Below are 20400 nucleotides of genomic sequence, written 5' to 3' on the forward strand. Positions count from 1 at the left end.
TCACGTGAGAGCTGCGACTGCAAGCAGGGTGGAAAAGTCGGTACGGATAGCAATGTGGGTCAATTTTGCTGCTATTTGTTGTAGAAACGCGTAGTCGCCAATCGTCGCCCAGTTAGAGACAGAATAAAGATGGCATGGCTGGACACAGGGGAAACTATTATCCATCAGATAGCTAGTATTGGAAGCAGTCATAAACTGAGGTGACTACCTCTTGCTCCCAAGTTTGGGCCACCAACTGTTTTTTATTTGTATTTGTATTATTATTTCACAACTCTTCTCTGACCAATCTTGTTATAGATAGATAGATAGATAGATAGATAGATAGATAGATAGATAGATAGATAGATAGATAGATAGATAGACAGGTAGATAGATAGATAGATAGATAGATAGATACTTTATTGATCCCCAAGGGGAAATTCAAGGGTCTCAGTAGCATATAGACATCACACACAACATGCACTTACAGCGGAAATGGTAAACATAAGTATAGGATATAAGTATATAAACATATAACTAAACTCCACTGTACAATAAAGACAGTAGAAGATAAGAAAGATAAGAAAACTAACAAAACTAAATACTAAATACACTATATAAATTAAATTAAGAAAGTCCAATGTGCTAAGCCTGGCTCTGGTCCTGATGCTGCAGCTGGTCTCGATGCTACCTATGGTCCTGATGCTGCTACCAGTCTTGATGATGGTGCTCCGGGCTCTGCTCAAGTAATATGAAGCATGGTTGTCCTACTCCATAATTTAAACCTGCAGAGTATGCCAGTGACTACCTGTTGCTGCCAGTCATTCCATCCTGTCATTCTAATCTGTGTTTGTGTATGTAGGGGTCAGGAGACAGCCTGCTGTCAGTCAGTTGTGGGTGCAGGGTGGGTTCCTGGATCATCTACTGACAGTGACCCATGCTCTTTTAGGCTTGACAGGCTAGAATACCTAAATACCACTGCACCTATGTCTAGCCATCAACAAACTCCTTCCGTCATTGACTCCTTTCACTATGTAGATGTAGATATACTTTATTGATCCCTAAGGGAAATTCAAGGTCACAGTAGCATACAGACAACACACACACACATTCAATAACAGCAGAAAAAGTAATTAAAAGTATATAATATAAAAAACACAACTAAGCAATAAGGACGGTAGAAGATGTTGAGGCAATTTGAAAGGCAGAGATATCTCATTTAGCTAAAACATTTACCGCTGTGTCACCACTGAAAATGGGACACATTTTTTCTGGACAACAAAGCATGCCCTTTCGACTGCGGTCTTTGCCTTCATGGCAAAGGTGACAGTTATGTCCCCTACATGTTGAGTGCCTCAAACTTCACCATTAGCTAATTAAAACAGAGGAAATGGACACATGCCAGGAACACTTTAATAGACACCGCTAAAAGCAAATGTCAGATGCAATATTCAGACTTAAAGTCAAGTCTGAGATCATAATGTCTCTGTCAGGGAGTGTGTTAGTTCCTCTTCAGTCAAGACAGGTCAGTTTTATGACATTGGCTTTATTGATTGAAAGGAAAGACTCCTCCCCCTTTCTGTGTGTGATAAAAAGAATCTGAGGAGAGAGCCAGGGTGTTAGGAGGTGCACTCTGTTGGGAAATCTAGTTGGTGTGATGGACAGGGTTATCTCCGTAAATCTCCTACTTGGTGTCCTGGTCATATTACCACTGTTCGGAGTGGTCAGTGTACAAGCAAGAAGCCTCCTGACCCCTGGTAAGTATTAGCATACTTTTACCTTCAAATCAGAAAAGGCTTTTCAGCTCACCTAAACTACGGGAAATACAATTAAAAAATGAAATTGCTTTTATGGATCAAATACCTTGCATCATTTTCATTGGAGTTACCTGAAGCAAGTAAATTGCCAACCTTACTTACTTACTTACTATTAGATAAATAGCATGATAAATATCTTGAGTGAAGAAAAACAACATTCTCTGCTCTCTATTTTTCTCATTTAAGGTCTAGGAAACCAGATTTTACCTTATGAAAACAAGGCAGATATCCAGCAAAAAATTCTAGCATTATTGCTGCAGAAAACCTTGGAGCCAATTGACAAAAATGCTTTGGGTAAGATTAAATTTTTGACCTCAGTAAATGAACTGTTCACAGATCACAGACTGGACATATTACAACATTCTGCTTTGTACATACATAATTGTGCATGGTTTAAAATTCCAACAGAATTTGAACTGTTGGGCAAAGAAGAGGATCTAAAGGAGGTGACTTACTTTTCACTCTGCAAATTATTGAATGAGATATCAAATCCCTGAAGCTATAACAAAAATGTGTTTTTATGAATTGATTGATAACTTTTGGTAGTCATTAATAATGTATATAATTTCATCAATGAAAGTAATTTATGCTTCCTTATTTGAAAGATGTGTGGACAGACTGTTGAATCCTTTACCAATGCGTGCATGAACACTGCTAAGCCTTCAAATTAGGATGCAGTCCCCCTAACTATGCTTCCTGACTAGAGACATCATGGCTATAAAGGCTATGCTTTAACAATGACTTTAGGGGGAGACAAACAAGTCATTGAGCAGAAAGCTTGAGCTACTGGTTCTTGTTGTGCTAGAATGAAGCATGTTGCTAAGATTCACCTCTACTGTATATAGGGTTCACCTCTACTGGGAAACTTGAATTTCCCCTGGGGATCAATAAAGTATCTATCTATCTATCTATCTATCTATCTATCTATCTATCTGGGTTAAACTTTGTGATTTTCTCAAACATGACTTTACAGCTGCAGAGGCAGATTATCTCAAGGGCTAATGGAAAAGAACATAGCAAAAGAGAAGAAGGTCAGTGTTCAGTGTGTGTGTTCAAATATGGACACCGGTAATAGGAAATTATATAATAATACTAAATGATACTATCTTTCTTACAGCCTGTTTCTGGAAGTACTGTGTTTGATCACCAAGCCAGAGGACTGATGGACAGCATGACAGGAACAACAAACAGCCTGCTTGGGAGATCATGAACACATGCATAGATTAATCTTGGTGGATATCCCTTCACAAAAGCAGTGCAATCATGACCCATGGCTTTACAAGTTGAAACACATTTTACATCTCATCCATCACCCAATTTACATGGATCCAAGGAAATGCCTAAAGAAAGTATTACATTGATTCAACCCTCAAAACTGATGAGCGTTAACACCTAATGTATCAACACTAACACTTAGTTGTCCTAAGTTGTTATTCATGTAGGTGTACGTATACCATTAATTTGTTAATAGAATAATAAAATAACATGATGAATATTCAAACTTGTATGCTGTTATTTTGCTCAATGATTGAGATTGGTTGTTGGACCTTATAACTTACACCTAAACACCTGAAATAATGAAAATGATCATGAACCACCTTTTCACTGAAGTATTATCCTTGATGATGTCACAACACCTCAAGTTGGTAGTCTACACAACTGTTCCTGAACTGAACTTGTTTAGAATGTCTCCCTCTTGTGGTCATACAGTACTGAACCCTGCACTGTCTTGGGGCTGTCTTAGAACAAAACCATCACCACAGGAACGTCATCCTCAAATCATACAACAGCATTATCATAAAAATCTCAAGTCAAGTCAAGTCAACTTTATTTATATAGCATATTTCATGTGACAAGCACAGACTCAATGTTCTCCAAAAGAAAGAAAGAATAACACAACAAACATGACATGACCAAACAACAAAGATAAAATAGATACACATAAAAAGATAGAACTTAAAATACATACAATAACAAGTGAATATAACAAATAAAAATAATCGAAAATAATTAAATAATCAATAATAATTAATAATAAAAAGTCAAATAAATAATTAAATTACTTAAATAGCCTTAAAAGCCTAATTAAAAGCTTGTGAGAATAAATATGTTTTTAGTCTGATTTTAAAAGAATTCACTGTCGGAGCAGTCCTTAGTTTAGGAGGCAGGGAATTCCAGAGAGTGGGAGCATATAGTGACTAACCATGTGCTGAATTTGAGTTAATTCTGGGTATTGTAAAGAGCCCTTTACCCGAGGATCTTAAGGATCTGCAATGCGCATGTCAGAAATGTAAGAGGGAGCTACGCCCATCAATGATTTAAAAATAATCAGAAGTATTTTAAAATTAATTCTTTGCTTTACTGGGAACCAATGGAGTGATTTTAATACAGAACACTAATGTGTTCTGGTTAGTCTGGCTGCGGCATTTTGGATAAGCTGGAGTGTGTTTAGGGTCTGTTTTGTCAGTCCAGCGAAAAGTGTGTTACAATAGTCTAATCGACTAGATATAAAAGCATGAACCAGCTGTTCAGAGTCTGCTTGAGTTAAAACACATCTAATCTTAGATATATTTCTAAGATGATAAAACACAGTCTTGGAAATATTAGATATGTGTTTCTGAAAGTCTGAGATCTAAGATCACGCCTACATTTCTGACATTATCACACGGTTTTATAGACTGGGGAGTTAGAAATGAATGAAACTGATGTTTCAAGACCTTAGGACCTACTAAAATAATCTCTGTTTTATTATCATTAAGCTTTAAGAAGTTTTGGGCAATCCAAGTTTTAATATCAGAAATGCATTGGATGAGGTCATTCACTGGACTAGGATTATTGGAAGAAACAGAGATATATAATTGCGTTTCATTGGCATGAATGATAATATTGTACTGCTGAATGATAGGCCCAAGTGGGAGCATGTGCAGATTGAAAAGCAGAGGACCAAGAATTGACCCCTGAGGTACCCCATATAAAATGTCAACTACATCAGAAGTAAAATGGCCAATAGAGGCAGAAAGTGATATTCCAGTAAAATAGGAGGAAAGTCAATGTAGAACTGTGCCTCTAAGTCTAAGTGTTCTAGGCGATAAAGAAGAATTAAATGGTCGATAGTGTCAAAGGCTGCACTGAGATAGAGAAGTACCAAGATAGACACTTTGCGGTTGTCTGTGGCAATTTTAAGATCATTCACAACTCTGACCAGAGCTGTTTTAGTGCTGTGGTTCATTCTAAAACCAAACATTAAACAAGTTGTTATGAGACAGATACACCTGCAGTTGTTTCTGAGCAACTTTTTCCCATATTTTACCTAGGAACGGTATTTTTGAAATTGGTCTATAACTTTCACATATGACAGGATCAAGATTGTTTTTCTTCAGCAATGGCTTTGTTGAGGCAGGTGGGAAAGATTCCAGACAGTAAGGAGGTATTAACAATGTCTAGGACATCAGCAGCCAAACAGCTGAATACCTTTTTAAACAACTTAGGCACTGGATCAAGAGCGCATGTTGCTGAACTACTTCATCTAGCTCACTCTGGTAATCAGAGAAAACAGAGAAAGCGTGGGTAGCAGACCTAAATAGCTGACTGAAGAAGGGGTGGTTATGTCCATCAGTGGAGGAAGTAGCAATATTACTCCTAATAGTTGAGATTTTATCATTGAAGTAGGCTGCAAATTCATTACACTTCTCACGTGTGGAGCTCAGCAGGTATTGTTCTAGGGGAATTGATAAGTTTATCAATAGTATTAAACAGTATTTCAGCAATAATCTGGGAAAATACTGCTATCGGGATATTTTAATTTCTTTGTTATATTTAATCAACAGGTCCTTATAGTTATTGAGGTCTGTCTGCAATTTGGTTTTACGCCACTTACATTCAGATTTGCTGCTGGATCTTTTTAGCGCTTTAATTTTTTCTGCCAAGGTGCTTGAGTTTTACCTGAAAGAGATTTGGTTTTCAAAGGTGCAATAGAGTCCATCATTTGTACAGTATAACTGAAAGGTCAGCCAAGTTGTCGCAGGACATAGAAGATTAATTAAAATAGGATTAAAATTAGAATTCAAATCAAGTAAAGAATGGAGCCAAAAAGATATGTCACATAACTTTTCTTTGAAAATATGATATCAGTAAAGATCTCAAACATTCTCAAGCAATGCATACAAAAAACTGTATGCATTGTTTATTATGTTATGTTAATATAGTGTATTTGTACACTACATAGAATACTGTTGACCCATTGTTCTGAAATAGTCAGCCTTTGGTTTTGGCATTGTGAAGACAGTCCACTATCTTACATGAACAGGCTTTCTGCTTAGGAGGGATGGGGGTAAAGACAGTGAAATCCATTTAATAATAGAGACTGGTAATGCAGTCCTGTACATGTCAGAGAGATCATCTAATGATCTAGAATCTTCTTGGATTATTATTATCATAGTACTGTACATGTAAATCCACAACAATGTGAGATGGGTCACAGCTTCATATAGGCCTAGAGGCAAGTAGGATTATATCCCCCTTCCCCCAGTTGAACAGTTGGGTGATGTCTACAACTCACCAGTCATGGCTGTCCATCAGACCGGATGCAGGCTTGCCTGTGGTTAAAGTTTAGAAACTTGATAAACAGCCGATAAGCATGGGAGTTACTCTTCATCCTCTTGAAGCCTCTCATACAAAACCAAATGGCAATCGCCCAACCAAGTAAATGTTTCTGGTGTGCTGTGCTGAGAAGGTGAGTACAATCATAGTAATATCAGTTGTGACAAGTTCACAATTATGCTGGTTAGATATTATGAAATAATTATTACAATGTAATTCTGGGAAACTGAGAACTATTTATTTCCTAAATTTGATCAAATTCAATGCGGAAAATGATCATTTTCTTTAAACCATTTTCTGATAAAATGCTATATGCTAAAAGAGTTTTGTAATTTCTCCTGTTAGGGTTCATGAATAATAATAATAATAATAATAATAATAATAATAATAATAATAATAATAATAATAATAATAATAATAATAATAAAAACATATTCACTTTGTGTCCTATGCTCTTCAGCTTTGCATCATGAGTTTCCTGGTTGTTGTGCTATTCATGTTGGGACTTCCCTCTGTGCACCTCTGCCCTGCTAGATGTTCATGTAATGCACAAGGAGCAGTTAACTGCAGAGGGGATATAACGGATATACCCAGCTCTATGTCGATCCATACCTACCTGCTAATACTGCAGGGAACAAATCTCCAGGTCCTCAGGAATCGAGTCCTTCAGCCTCTCACTCTTCTCCTCCGGCTGAGCATCACTGACAGCACTCTGGACACCATAGAGCCAGAGGTCTTTAACATGGCTCCACAGCTTCTGTCTATCAAGCTGTCATCAAACCGTCTCTCCGGCTTCCCGTCAGGGGTGTTCCGGAGCTTATCTGCGCTCGAGCAACTGCACCTGGATGGAAATCAGATCACGGCAGTTCCCGCCGAACTTTTCGAGGGCCTTGGGAACCTGACTGAGCTGGACATGAGCAAGAACAACATCGCTGCGCTGGAGAGCAATGCCTTCCAGAACCTCCACAAGCTGCGCTTCTTAAACCTGGGGAGGAACTCACTTGCGCAGTTGCCTCCCAACTTGTTCCATTCCCTCCCGTACCTCCAGTATCTAATTCTTTACAGTAACCAGCTGAAGTCAATTCACCCCAATGAGTTTGATCACCTCAACAACCTCCTGGAGCTCAAGCTCCACAGCAATCAGATCAGCAGCATCCCGCCTCAGCTCCTCTGGCACATGCAATACCTGCAGACGCTGACTCTGTCTGGAAATAAGCTTCAGACCCTTCCAGAAGAGAGTCTGTACCACCTCCATCACCTGACCAAGTTAACTCTGTACAGTAACCCCCTTGATATCCTACCGGAACGACTAGTGGGCCACATGCCAAAGCTTACGGAACTGTATCTGTATGGCACCTTACTCACCACTGTCCCATGGAACCTGTTTGCCAACATGACAGGGCTGTTACACCTTAATTTCCACTTGAATGAGAAGTTGAACTCTCTACCTGAGGACCTCTTTTGCTGCAATCCAAATCTGGTAAAGCTGTCTTTGAAATCAAATGCACTCCAGAGCTTACATCCTCAGCATTTCAGTCGTCTCCCCAAACTTAAAACACTTTTTCTAAATGGCAACAGACTTATGTCTCTCCCTGAAGGAATCTTTCATAACTTGGGAGAAATTGAGGCAATTGCGTTACATGAAAACCAGCTCCAGACTCTTCCTGGAGTTGTGTTTACCATTTCGAATTTTACTCACACACTCCAAAGCGTTACACTAGCTGACAACCCATGGAACTGTTCATGTAGTATCACGGGTTTAGCAACATGGATCAGAAATAACCCAGGGACGGTGAAAGACAAAGAACAGGTAGCATGTCTGAAACCTTTCCACCTTCACAATGTCACTCTGAGGTCTCTGAGTGATCTTTTATGTCAGCCAGCTACTAAAGTCATGACCACAGTGGTCCCACCAACCACCGAGCAAACGACAGAGACCAGCATGACTACAACAACACCAATCACAGAGGAAACGACAGAGACCAGCATGACTACAACAACACCAATCACAGAGGAAACGACAGAGACCAGCATGACTACAACAACACCAATCACAGAGGAAACGACAGAGACCAGCATGACTACAACAACACCAATCACAGAGGAAACGACAGAGATCAGCATGACTACAACACTAACCACAGCTCCAACAATGATTCTTCCCAGGTTGACTTCACGACGTCCCAGGTTGACAACTACGGCACCTACAACCCCCTCAATTGCCCCTCTGCCTGAGACGCCAGCAACAAGCTCACCTCATCACAACCATGCCTCCACAGAGAATGGAGCTCTCCCTATATACAAATCAATCAACCAAAGTGTTGTGACCCACTGGGTGGTCCTTGAAAATGGGCCAGACATTGTCCACAACAACCGGCACAGGGGATGGGTGTACTTGTGGACAGTCCCACCCAGCGGAGCCTACAGCGATTTCCTGATGACTGTCCATGTCATCATGCTGGTGGTCGGCGTGGTTCTGATTGTGGCCAGCATGTACACCCTCTACCGACTGTATGAGGTGATTTGCACTCTGGCTGCAATCCAGGGATGCAAGATTATAGCCATAGGTGGAACAAAAAGGAGAGAGCACATGCTCTAATAAAGATTTTTCAGGATTTCAGGGCTATTTCTTGTGTTTGCAGATTGTGTGCTGGATTTCCAAAGCTTGGATAGAGGGGTTCTTACCAGTTGGTGGTAACGACCTTACAATTCAAATTAATCTCTCACATGGAATCACTAATAGCCAAAGTTGCTTTATACATAAATGTGTGCATGGTAAAAAGGTCTGTCAAAATAGCATGGCGAAACAAATACTCATTTTGTTGTTTTGTCAAATTTATTCTAACATGTTTCTTCCACATTTATCATCTGTATGTAATTGTTTTCAGGAGAATATAGCTCTTGCTTGACATTGATATTTGCATATGTTGTGGGTTTAATGCTTACTGGTTGCCCAGTGAATCTGTCTAAATGTTTTGGTAAGTACAGTATATGTCCTAGAAAAACCTTGGACATATCACTTGATTGATGTTTATGTCTATGTGTTTATACTTTTTTTTATAATCCACTGAAATGATATCAGTCACCATTATCCAGTATTACTGAAAATGTACAAAATGCTTTACAAACTTTCCTTCTGATTAAAAAAGGCACATCATTTAAAAGATACAGCACAGTCCAAATAGTCACTACCGGTTGCCACCTGGTGGCAAAGGTCCACACTGTCTAATAGCAAGCACAAACTCTGACCTGTCATCTTCCTTCTTCAATATCATGACTTGTTATAATACTATCAACCGTGGGAATAGTATGTGGAATGGGAAAAGTATGAAACCACGGTGATGGATTTACGGTCATTATCCTCCACTATATCTCTTTAAGTGATCTTGTGTGTCTGGCACTTGTGCAGGCAAACTGACAAGTAGGAATTATCCTAAAACAGCACTTGACTAGCCGATAGATAGCCGCATTTACTCATCACGACCAGCCACCGGAAATATATGGGAGGGACATGTGCTGAGTTTGTTGATAGAACGCTATGAAACTGCCACTCCTCGTGACTCAGTGAGAGTGGGGTAATAATTGTCTGGGTACACTCATCACAAATAGCATTCCACACACTTCTGACATACCATCCGGCTTGTGCCAATCAAGACATAACTTACATAGTTCCACCACAGATACATGCTTTTTTGGCACATCTGATATTTAAGCTACATACATGGGAAATCAGCCACACATAAACCAACAAGGAAAGTGTGTCTTTGAGAGTCACTTGTGTTATCCAAACAGTGAACCATGAGCTGTCTGAGCAATTATTGACCCTATTCAAGTTCATTGGAAATTAGAGGAGTGATCTCAAACAAATCAACCAAAGTACCAGATGTTCTTCAGTGATACTGAAACACACAACTGTTTATTTAAAGACATAATTGTAATGTACATAAAGATCTTACACACCATCTAAAACCGTCCTCTGAAAAAAGAATGGTTTATGTATAGCTGCACTTCCACATTGCTATGAGTCAGTGGCTGCGCTGATTTTTTTCCACACCAAAATCCTATTTTTCTGACAGACATGTTTTCCTTACATTCTTTATTTCCATGTGTACATTGTTTTTTGCAAATGATTGCTTTCAAAACTAAATGAACCTTAAAAGTAATACTTTAAATAGATTGTAAAACTATCAGAACAAGGCAGCAAATGTTTTAGACAGAATGAGTCATTTGCTTGGTTGTGACAGAGTGGTACCACTGGCATCCACAAACCTGCAGAAACATGCCTCAAACGTCAGTTAGCCGAGATGTGAAATACGTGTAATACAATGCAATGCACAGAAATCATTCAGAGCTGATCTACCGAAGACAAAACAGCTGTGCCAAAAAATGCCCAAACTACTGTTTTCAAAGATGCGAATATATGAATTCAAGGACCTCATCCCCAGTGGACGGAAGCCAAGAAAGTAAGATCGCTGTTTTAGGGAGAACAATGTGGGAGTCAAAGTTTGGAGCATAACAGAGATTTGTACAATGGGACAATAACGGGGATAGAAAACTAGGCAGATGAAGTTGAATTTGGTTATGTATTTTGTGAATATGTCCTCTGCTCTCTTTAATATGATACATAAGGAAATAATAATAAGGAAGACAGGATAAGACATGGAGAAAAATGTCAGTAAGTTATTCTGCATTGAATCAAAAGTATAATGGAAAAAGGGACCTGTAAATCAAGCGTTTAATTTCCATTTGTGTGTTGGCGGTGGTAAGATCAGTGTTCCGCATTAACTTTTGTGGGCACCCAGAAAACTTCCCATACAGGGTAACTCCCCAAAATCATGTCGGTTGCAGTTGAATGTGAGAATGGACTGACCTTTTGCTGTTCTACACTACAGGCTCAATGTTCTCCTAAGCAGAAAGGGACAGAAAGACAATATTAGATGCATCCTGGTGCGTAAAATTGTAGAAAATTCACCATGTGATGATTACAGGTGAGTAGCTACCAGTAGCACCAGTAGCCACAATACTCATGTGTCCTCTTGTTACATAGGGGCCGGAACTCAGTTCATTAATCAGTGTCAGAACTTTCCATCTCACTGTTATTCAATTTCTTTTACTGTGATAGGTCTAAGGTTCAATGTGGCAACACAGCGTCACTGGGAGAGCTGTTGAAGAACAGATGTGAGTGAATAGTTCAATAGAACAAACAATTTAATGTCCATTTCTCTCTCTCTCAATGTTAACCATCACCGGTACACACCTATCATCTCTCTCACAACAGACTACCTTGCAACCTTCAGGGAATTCCTCCAGTCTGAGTTCAGTGAGGAAAACATTGACTTTTGGCTGGCGTGTAGAGACTACCGAGACTTCACGCCACCGGCCTGCCGTTTCCTGAGGGCCACAGAGATCTACCAAGAGTTCCTCCATCCAACGGCAGTGAAAGAGGTCAGGACAGGAGCAAGGGAGGAAGGAGCTCCTCCCTCACTCTGTGGGAATTACTAGAGACTAAATGGCATCAGAAAGGGATAAAATGAATAGCCATGAAATTAATTAAATCTAATTTAAGTCAAAGTCTAATTTAATCTGATCAAGGGATGACGGGATGTTACAGTGCAATATGGGTTATATTCTGTGTAAGAAAGAAATGACAAAAAAACAGCTACTATATAATTTAATTGTCACCATACCACAAGCAAAATAATTCCACAACAATCAAGGATGACATTTCTGTTTTTGGCATGCTTATATTTAATAAGTATCATTTAATAATAACATGCTTTTTTTATAAATATATATTTGTTTTTTAACATAAAAATATTAAATTATTTGATATGTAATCCGTTCCTGCCTAATGGCTGCCTAAAGAGGCTTAATCTCAATAATCAATTCTGGATTTCACCCACAGGTCAACGTTGATCAGTGCACTCGGGACAAGGTCAAAAGGTCGATGGCCGAGGCCAGCCCATGGTGTTTTGATGAGGCCGCAGCGCACGTATTCAGACTGATGGAGAGCGATTCCTGGCCACGCTTCCTGCACTCCAGTGCCTGTGGGCGTCTGAGGGCAGGAGGACCTACCATATCTCACATCATCCAGTAAATGTCAATAACTGAGAGGGCTTCACCACTCACCGCAGAGCTTCCAGACAGCAGCGAGCAGACTGCATGAGGAAGGAAGTTTGGTGGCTGACACACACAGGGGGCCTGAGGAAATGACTAGGCAGTACAGAAAGCAAAATGGCCATCTGCAGTGCGCAAGTCGGGGCCTTATCACAGATCTCGGCTATAGATGGAACAGTTATGACATCATGCTTGGCCCTCCAACGCAATGCGAAATGCTTGGCTTTCCAGTATACACACCTAGGAGCGATGTTACACAAAGGCCTGTCATGGTTTGGTGACATAACTGTATTTTTTTGTTACTGGTTCCTCAGAGATTCACATTTTAATTTAGCTATGCGCTTAGAATGAGTTACAATTTTACTTATTAGCTTAAGTTGCCAAAATAAATCCTTAGACCTTTATGTGTGTCAGCCATTTACAAATGGCCAAAATGTGCAAGTGCCATTTTTAAAAAAGTCTTGTGATACTTTCAAAATCAAGTTCAAATGACATGGCTTGTATATATTTTAGTCACATGACTGATGCCACTAATTGATGTTGAGCCCATCACGTTGGTGGGGACCATGCTGTCATGAAAGGGGAAAATTGGCTGCATCAACCTTCGACCCTTTTCAGCAAAAATGGCTTCCTCTTGTGAGTGAGGAGCCTTTAAAAGGCAATCTTAAGGATCTAAAAATAAATGTCAGACTGACCCAAAATTCCACCCACAGATTTAATGTCATCAGGGCAGTAAGGCGTGTATAATCTCTCTGAATGTACCTCCTTGTTAGGAAAGCCATGGCACAAGCCTTAGTTTTCACGGCTGCTGTGACGTTTATGCTTTCCCTTCATTACTGCAAAAAATGCTTCCTAAACAGAAGTCGCTGTGAGTTTATTGTGTTAACCATGAAATAAACAGCTTGCTTAAAGTGAAGATGATCGGGTATACTGTTTTGTGTTTTCCCGTCATCATAGTTGTGTTGAGTAATGCTGACTAATGTTATGAGTTATAATAAATCTATATCTCCATCTTCACATAAGTGTGTGATGGATTACTCAACCATGAGGTGAGCCACCATCACTCATTGATTTCATATGATTCAAGAATTATTTTTATTTAATATCAAAGGCACCATGTGGAACCCCTCCATGGCCGCAATCTCCACATCACTGTCCAATTTTCCCCTAAAATTTTTTGAAGAGATAGATTGCATGTATACATTTCCAGAATTCTGGTGATAGGATGACACGTCAGAGGGCCCATTGCTTTACTGTGAGCTCAGATTGTCTCTGTCCCAGCCATAAGGGTAGAAGGCATACTCAGTCTGATTAAGAGCTGATTGTTACAGTAGGTGTGAGATTACGCACAGAAACTGTGTGTCTGATGCGTCTGGTCAGTTTCTCAAGCGTAGTTGACAAACGTCATGGGTGCAAACTGGCTGATGGAACACACGCGGCAGGATCCCTCTTTGGTGACGGAGGTTGGCCTCTTCGCAAACGGCCCAGGTCATGGCATGGCACGCACCGACAACCAGCTGATCCATCAGCCGCACACAGCCTGCTCATGTTTTCCCTAAACCGCAAGTGTTGCCATGGCAAACAAAGGAGGAAATGAACAAGCCCAGAGTGTACAACTTCAGCTTCTCTGTCTGAAACTCAGAATTACTCAGAGAGAGGGAGAGAGAGAGAAAGCAGTGATGGGATTGGCTAGTGTTGTGTTTCCCCCCCCCTTCTGTCTCCAGCTCTTGATGTTCCCCTGAAAATGTGAACTGTCTATATGTGGAAGTAATGAGTGTCCATTGCTAATGGTTGAATGCATGTGGCCATCTTTGGGCAAGTTTGGAAAGAACAGGTTGGCCTCAGATCTGACATGGCATGACTGACAGGAGATTACACCCCCGGTGTGAGAAATACTCACTCTGCCGTACAGCAGAGAGATCACATGTAATAACAGCACATGCACTGGACAAAAATGTAAAGTAATGAGCTTTTCAGGTTAGTATGTAATCTGTGCAATAGTAGAGTCAAATAATGGTAAAGTAAATAGGTAAAGTAAATAATGGTACTTTCAAAAGTAATGTTTTACAAAAGATGAAAGCCAAATAATTGAATGGCAACTTGAACAAAGGGCCCATGTTTCTTGTTGTTATTTGTGGTGTGATGGCTTACGTCCTCTCCAAAGCATGGAAGAAATATGGAGCATCCTCAACGTGAGCATTAGCGTCAGACCAGGGCGTCCCTATGTGGCTTCCGTCAGAAAAAAACCAAAGTGTGAGAGAGAGAGGGAGGGAGAGAAAGAGAGAGATAGAGACAGAGAGAGAGAGACAGACACAGAGAGAAAGAGAGAGAGACTTCCTCTTTTTGCTGTGGATCGTCAAGCACCAGTAAGTGATGTTCATTACCAGCCACTAGCTACTGTGGTACTGGATATAAAAGGGGAGCGGAAGGCAGATGACAGACCTGTACACCAACAACAGGGGCACAGTATGACTTCAGTCAGGACCATGCGCTGGTGGATTTAACCGCACAAGCCCTCCTCCTCTTAACATGCCAAGCTTAATCACTGAACCACTGACATCGCTTTTTAACATGGAGAGAGACGACCGCAAGAGAAACAAAAACATGTAAGTGGTTTTACGAATAATTAATTTCCATTTGTTGTTTAATTCCTCTTGCTGTTTAATAAGTAACCTACTTTCTAGTGCCAGCTCTATGTGCCATAACATATACCATACAAGATGCTGAAATATATACTGTAGGTGTATCATGGGTGAGAGGTTTTAGAGTTAATGGGATGGATGAACTCAGTGAGCATGGGATTCCTTTGAATGTTTAAAAAAAAAAAAAAGTTTGTCTTAGACAGAGCATGACTGTCCATTTCATCCCAACAGTGGAAAGAACTTCATGTGCCGTCTCCAGTGTATGTTCTCCCACTCTTCGACCCCAGAGACGTGAGTGTCAAAATTAACTTAGTTCTTGTTTTCCATCCGTGGCCTGTTGTCACGCCACCACAAAGAGGATAAGTGTATGTGGGACTGTGCCCAGGATGTATCTTATGGTGGCATTAAAATTCATTCAAATATTCTATGTCAAGTGTGAGAGATGCTCTATTCACAGTTCAAACATTCCCAAATTAAATGGGTTACCTCAAATGGCACAAGGACACAATGTAAAAGAAATAGCTTGGTCCAACAAGACCCTTGGTTTACTTTTAGACAGACACATTCTCAGTGCTTTTTTGACTCTGAGTTTAACACATAAATGTCATTTGCCCTTAAACTAATTATATCCGTGTAATCAAAGACATTTTCTCCCTCTCAACAGGAGGCTAACTTTAGAGGATACACAACAATGGTCCCAGTCTCTTGAGCGACTGCTTGATTCTAAATGTGAGTCTAACTTCTTTCTCAAGGCATCAGTCCCTAAACATGCTACTGCTAGTAGTAGCTGCAAAGTGAGGCAAACAAAAAAGGCTGTGTGACAAAAAAATCCTAATCGTTAGTAGTTTTTAATGTAGCACTTAACACCTAACCTATTTTGTTTCATGGGTTTTCAACAGATGGCCTAGCAACGTTCCGAACCTATCTCAAGTCGGAATTTAGCGACGAGAACATTGAATTCTGGCTCACATGTGAGGAGTACAAGAAAATCAAATCTTCCTTCAGGATGAGCTCAAAAGCCAAGAAGATCTACGAACAGTTTGTGAAGGCTGAATCTCCTAAAGAGGTATCTAAGAGGACTGCAGTCACTGCACTCATGTCAGGCATATACCTTAAGATTAAGCTAACAAATGGCAGCACCATGCTAACATGACTCCAGGTCACACATGACACAAGATGGGGTGTCCTCAATGTGTTTATGTATTTCTTTTTGTCATTCAGATAAATATTGATTACCACACCCGAGAGGAGATCAAAAGGAACGTGAAGAGCCCCACAATACATTGTTTTGACGAAGCTCAAAGGATAGTGTATGGATTGATGGAGCGGGATTCCTACCCCAGATTCCTGAGGTCGGATATGTACAGAACCTTACTGGAAAACCTTGCTACTGATGCTGTCAAAGGCTGAGGAATACTACTCCACTTCCTGCCCTCCGAACCCCCCACCGAAAGAAAACGACACCGACAGAAAAACAAAAGAACTGGACATTGGGTTTCCAAGAAACCCAGATGGTTGCTGCTGAAAAACAAGACAGAGCAATACCCCTTTAAAAAAACAGACAGATCCACACCACTACCATCCTGAAGGGCCATCCCTAAACTCTTCACAGCCACCTCTACAGGATCCTCGACAGGGAAACCAAGGAGGCTGGGATGGGGATGCAAGAACTGCTGACAGCCCCTGAGCAGGTCTAGAGCTGATGGTTGGTGGCTGAGACAGTTTCAGTCTGGGAGAACCGGTCACTCGAGGGCTGTCAGCCCTGCAGTCGAGTGCGACTGCAGCCTGGAAGGCCTGGAGCATGTGGCCGAGTCGTCCCTTCTTGCAGAGGTGTTTCCTGTTGCCTCTGATAATGACGAGGAACATTTCTGCAGCCCATCCGGTGGTTTGCAAAGCCACAGCACATGGCAGCTACTGTAATCAGCTAATCGGAGCGGTCACAGCCACCAGGAGAGAAAACATGCCTGCAACCATGACTATTCATTATTACCCTCTATCATTTTTTTTAAAAAATACTTAAAAAAAAAAAACATCCATTTTATAAACACTGTTGTCCTTCTTCCCCAAGGAGGAGCACTATGACCTGATGGAGTGATCTGAGTTAGTGACAGTAGAATGTGCTTCACTGATGTCAGAGTTTGAAGTCTTTTGTTACATGCACATACTTTAATGATTGGACACTAAAGTGTCATAATATTTAAAACTGAGGTGGACATTTTTCAATCAATTTTACTGCCAAATATGAATGGAAAGTGCTAATTTGGTGGCAAGATTTAGTGTCAAGATTCCACCCTGTACATGAATGTAGCGCTATTTATTACCCACAGCCACTGGTTGGATGCTGACTTTTGCTGTGTTTCTGTGTATGAGATGTAATTATAAATAAAGATTAATTTATTTTGAAACATGTGCTTATTCATCAATAACCACTGATGCTTCATGGAGGGGGTGGTTCTTGGGGAATTTCATGGTCAGTTTGTCACAACAAACATGATTAATTTCAAAGAGCTTTTTTGAAATTTCCACTGTGTTATGAAAAGAGGAAACTGACATTTGAGACATCTCTGTGTCACTGACTACACCATGTGAAGAGATGAATCGAAAATCAAGTCACTTCTCCACACCTCCCTTAGGAATGACAGGGCACCTCAAACATTCTTCTCTTCACTACTGCTATTCACTCTCTTGTGTAAAGTATAAAGATAATGTAATGTATAATACAATTAACTTTTTTTGGTTTTCATTTTCGATGAGAGAACCATAAATTGGTGAAGAGGGAATTTCTGAAGTTTCTGTTCAGCAGTTTCAGTTCTCATAAATCATACACACTCATTAACTGGAAGTTTGTGGGGAGCCTCTCTTCTTCCTATAACTATCCAGAATGTTAAACAGTATCTGGTAACAATGTCCCTGTTTCACATTGGGCTCACTGATATTTCACATCATCTAAGCTATATCTGGCAATGGAGACATTTAGTTATTGTATATGTTTTCAATTGGCTGTATGAAACACCTGAAAGGGAAAAGTTTGAAAGAATGCATATTGTTTATAAGATAATGACTACAATTACTGTATAAGTACAGAAGCCATCATTCATTTTGCTGACGTACAAAGACCCAAACCTTTAAAACATAAAAAGGATACGTTTAGAAAACATTGTCTGAACAAGACATCATGAAAAGTATGAGAACCAGTCTTAATGAACACAGCACGACAGACAATGGACAAGGAAGACAATAACAACCCAAAAGAATGACCAGCACTGACATGAATTCCTTTAACTGAATTAGGAGGTCTATCCTCGTCTCACTTAAAGCTTGTGCCAGAGATTAATGTGGCGGACGAGGGCCAATGTACTCAATGTCCTGTCAGGTCACTGTGGAATCCCTGGGCAGGACAAAGCCTCATTGACGGGAAACCCCATAGCCATCACCAGAGCACTGTGCACATTTACTGGACCAGAGTCAGTGTTCTTAGTGGAAACTTGGCTTCACTCAAGTGGTTATCTTCTTCAGGGCAGACCATTGTTTACATAGCATGAGAAGGACATAACAGACCATGTGTCTATGAGGAAAACAGTACTGCTTTTTAACACAGCCAAGAGGTCAATGCGCACACTACCCTGCGTCACACAAGTCTGTGTGCAAAGAGATAAAAAAGGAGACAACTGTGTGCAGACAGGGAAATACATTTTTACAGCTTTGTGTAGTCAAACTGATGTTCAGGCCTGGTACGCACTGTGAAAAGCTAGACAAGGGTTGCCCCAACAAACACAGCAAGAACACTATCTCATTCTATTTGACACTTCACTTGTTCAGGGTCAACTAATCTTCTACCTGGTCTTGAAAATGAAAATGAGAGTCAAAATGCAGATGTGAAAGAGTTGGTTAGGCTTTTTTTTTCCATCTTTATCTATATAATGCATAGTAAAGCAAATGACCTGGTGACATTGTGCTTTCATGGGCAACAGTAAATGTACTTTGTTCTTTTGTCATGCAAAATGCAATGGGGAAAGCAGTATGTCACAAGCTCTCAGTGCAATCCGGAAGTAGCAACAAGAAGCTATTGTGCAAGCAGAAGAATACTGTTTTGCAAAGGTCATTGCAAGGGCCCAATTAGCCATCTGTACAAATGTATAGCAGACCTTTGAGAAGCTATCTAGCATGGGAAATGAAAAGAAATGGCTGGTGATGTCAGTGACTGTTGTACTTTCTTTGAATTAGTTACTGTTACCTATACTATGCTATACATTATTTCTGTTATCAGTACAATATATTACATTTTATAAAGCTATTTTAGACTTCATATGATACAGGCTTCAACAGATATTCTATAAATGCATATAAATACTAAAAATGTGAATGTGTTATTTCAGTTCACTACATACAGTTTTGCAGTGTCAGAACATTAATGTATGTATGTCCTTATGAAAAATACTGTAGCCTATAGGAACACAAATGTGATATTTCTGTATGAATTACCTTAATATTCCACTCTTACTATATTTTTTAAAGTGACAATGGCGGCTTATACTGCATCACAAAATGGTTTGACGCCATTATAAATGAAGTGTGTCTAAAGTTTGTCTAAAATGCAATGTTCAAGTCAACTGCAAAAACGTACTGTTCATCGATGTAGTGTTGAAGGCACCACGAGTGTGAAGTGAACACATCTTTGGCGATCATTTAGTACGTGAGGCACACAGAGAGAGCTTGAGATTTTTTTTCTAACTGGCATAATTTGGAGGCTTCTTGTCATGCATCCTCTACTCCATTATCAACAGGCCAAGAACATAAAAATAAGTTTGCATGAAAAGTAGAGGATCTCTTTACTGACTGCAATATGAAAATACATGCACCAACATTATTGCCCCAACGATGAGTTATATTCAAATCCACATTTGCATGTCCATTATGCAAACGGCAACATTTTCCAGTGTCAAACCTGCTACATCCCCTACATGCAAAGAAAGACAGATATCATTCAGGTCTAAAAGTGTGCACAAACTTACCACTTACTTATGGGTAGCCGTGGCCTACTGGTTAGTGCATCGGACTTGGAACCGGAGGGTTGCCGGTTCGAACCCCGACCAGTAGGCCACGGCTGGTGCCCTTGAGCAAGGCACCTAACCCCTCACTGCTCCCCGAGCGCTGCTGTAGCAGGCAGCTCACTGCGCCGGGATTAGTGTGTGCTTCACCTCACTGTGTGTTCACTGTGTGCAGTGTGTTTCACTAATTCACGGATT

The 20400-nt window shown here is 40.3% G+C and overlaps 4 protein-coding genes across 4 annotated transcripts; all 4 read left to right on the forward strand.

Moving 5' to 3' along the window:
• Positions 1–1623: 1623 nt before the first annotated feature.
• Positions 1624–3180, forward strand: uts2d (urotensin 2 domain containing). The gene is made up of 5 exons (XM_076278448.1): positions 1624–1736; positions 1983–2090; positions 2205–2242; positions 2770–2827; positions 2914–3180. Exons 1-5 carry the CDS (start codon positions 1637–1639, stop codon positions 2937–2939), a joined length of 330 nt encoding a protein of 109 aa, XP_076134563.1. The 5' UTR covers positions 1624–1636; the 3' UTR covers positions 2940–3180.
• A 3679-nt stretch (positions 3181–6859) lies between these two features.
• LOC143117011 (uncharacterized) lies at positions 6860–9561 on the forward strand. The gene has a single exon (XM_076278447.1). The coding sequence runs from the start codon at positions 6865–6867 to the stop codon at positions 8992–8994; it is 2130 nt and encodes a 709-aa protein (XP_076134562.1). The 5' UTR covers positions 6860–6864; the 3' UTR covers positions 8995–9561.
• Positions 9562–10694: 1133 nt separating this feature from the next.
• LOC143115369 (regulator of G-protein signaling 8) lies at positions 10695–13428 on the forward strand. The gene is made up of 5 exons (XM_076277352.1): positions 10695–10858; positions 11288–11383; positions 11518–11573; positions 11674–11840; positions 12301–13428. The coding sequence occupies exons 1-5, from the start codon at positions 10782–10784 to the stop codon at positions 12490–12492; spliced, it is 588 nt and encodes a 195-aa protein (XP_076133467.1). The 5' UTR covers positions 10695–10781; the 3' UTR covers positions 12493–13428.
• Positions 13429–14883: 1455 nt separating this feature from the next.
• Positions 14884–17559, forward strand: LOC143117015 (regulator of G-protein signaling 21-like). Its single transcript, XM_076278450.1, has 5 exons — positions 14884–15118; positions 15386–15445; positions 15819–15883; positions 16054–16220; positions 16376–17559. Exons 1-5 carry the CDS (start codon positions 15042–15044, stop codon positions 16562–16564), a joined length of 558 nt encoding a protein of 185 aa, XP_076134565.1. The 5' UTR covers positions 14884–15041; the 3' UTR covers positions 16565–17559.
• The last annotated feature ends 2841 nt before the right edge of the window (positions 17560–20400 follow it).

The sequence above is a fragment of the Alosa pseudoharengus genome, unplaced genomic scaffold (assembly GCF_046254945.1).
Source record: "Alosa pseudoharengus isolate Yale_2024_CS ecotype anadromous, Long Island Sound unplaced genomic scaffold, YU_APseudo_1.1 YU_APseudo_1.1_scf_11, whole genome shotgun sequence".
NCBI lineage: Eukaryota > Metazoa > Chordata > Actinopteri > Clupeiformes > Clupeidae > Alosa > Alosa pseudoharengus.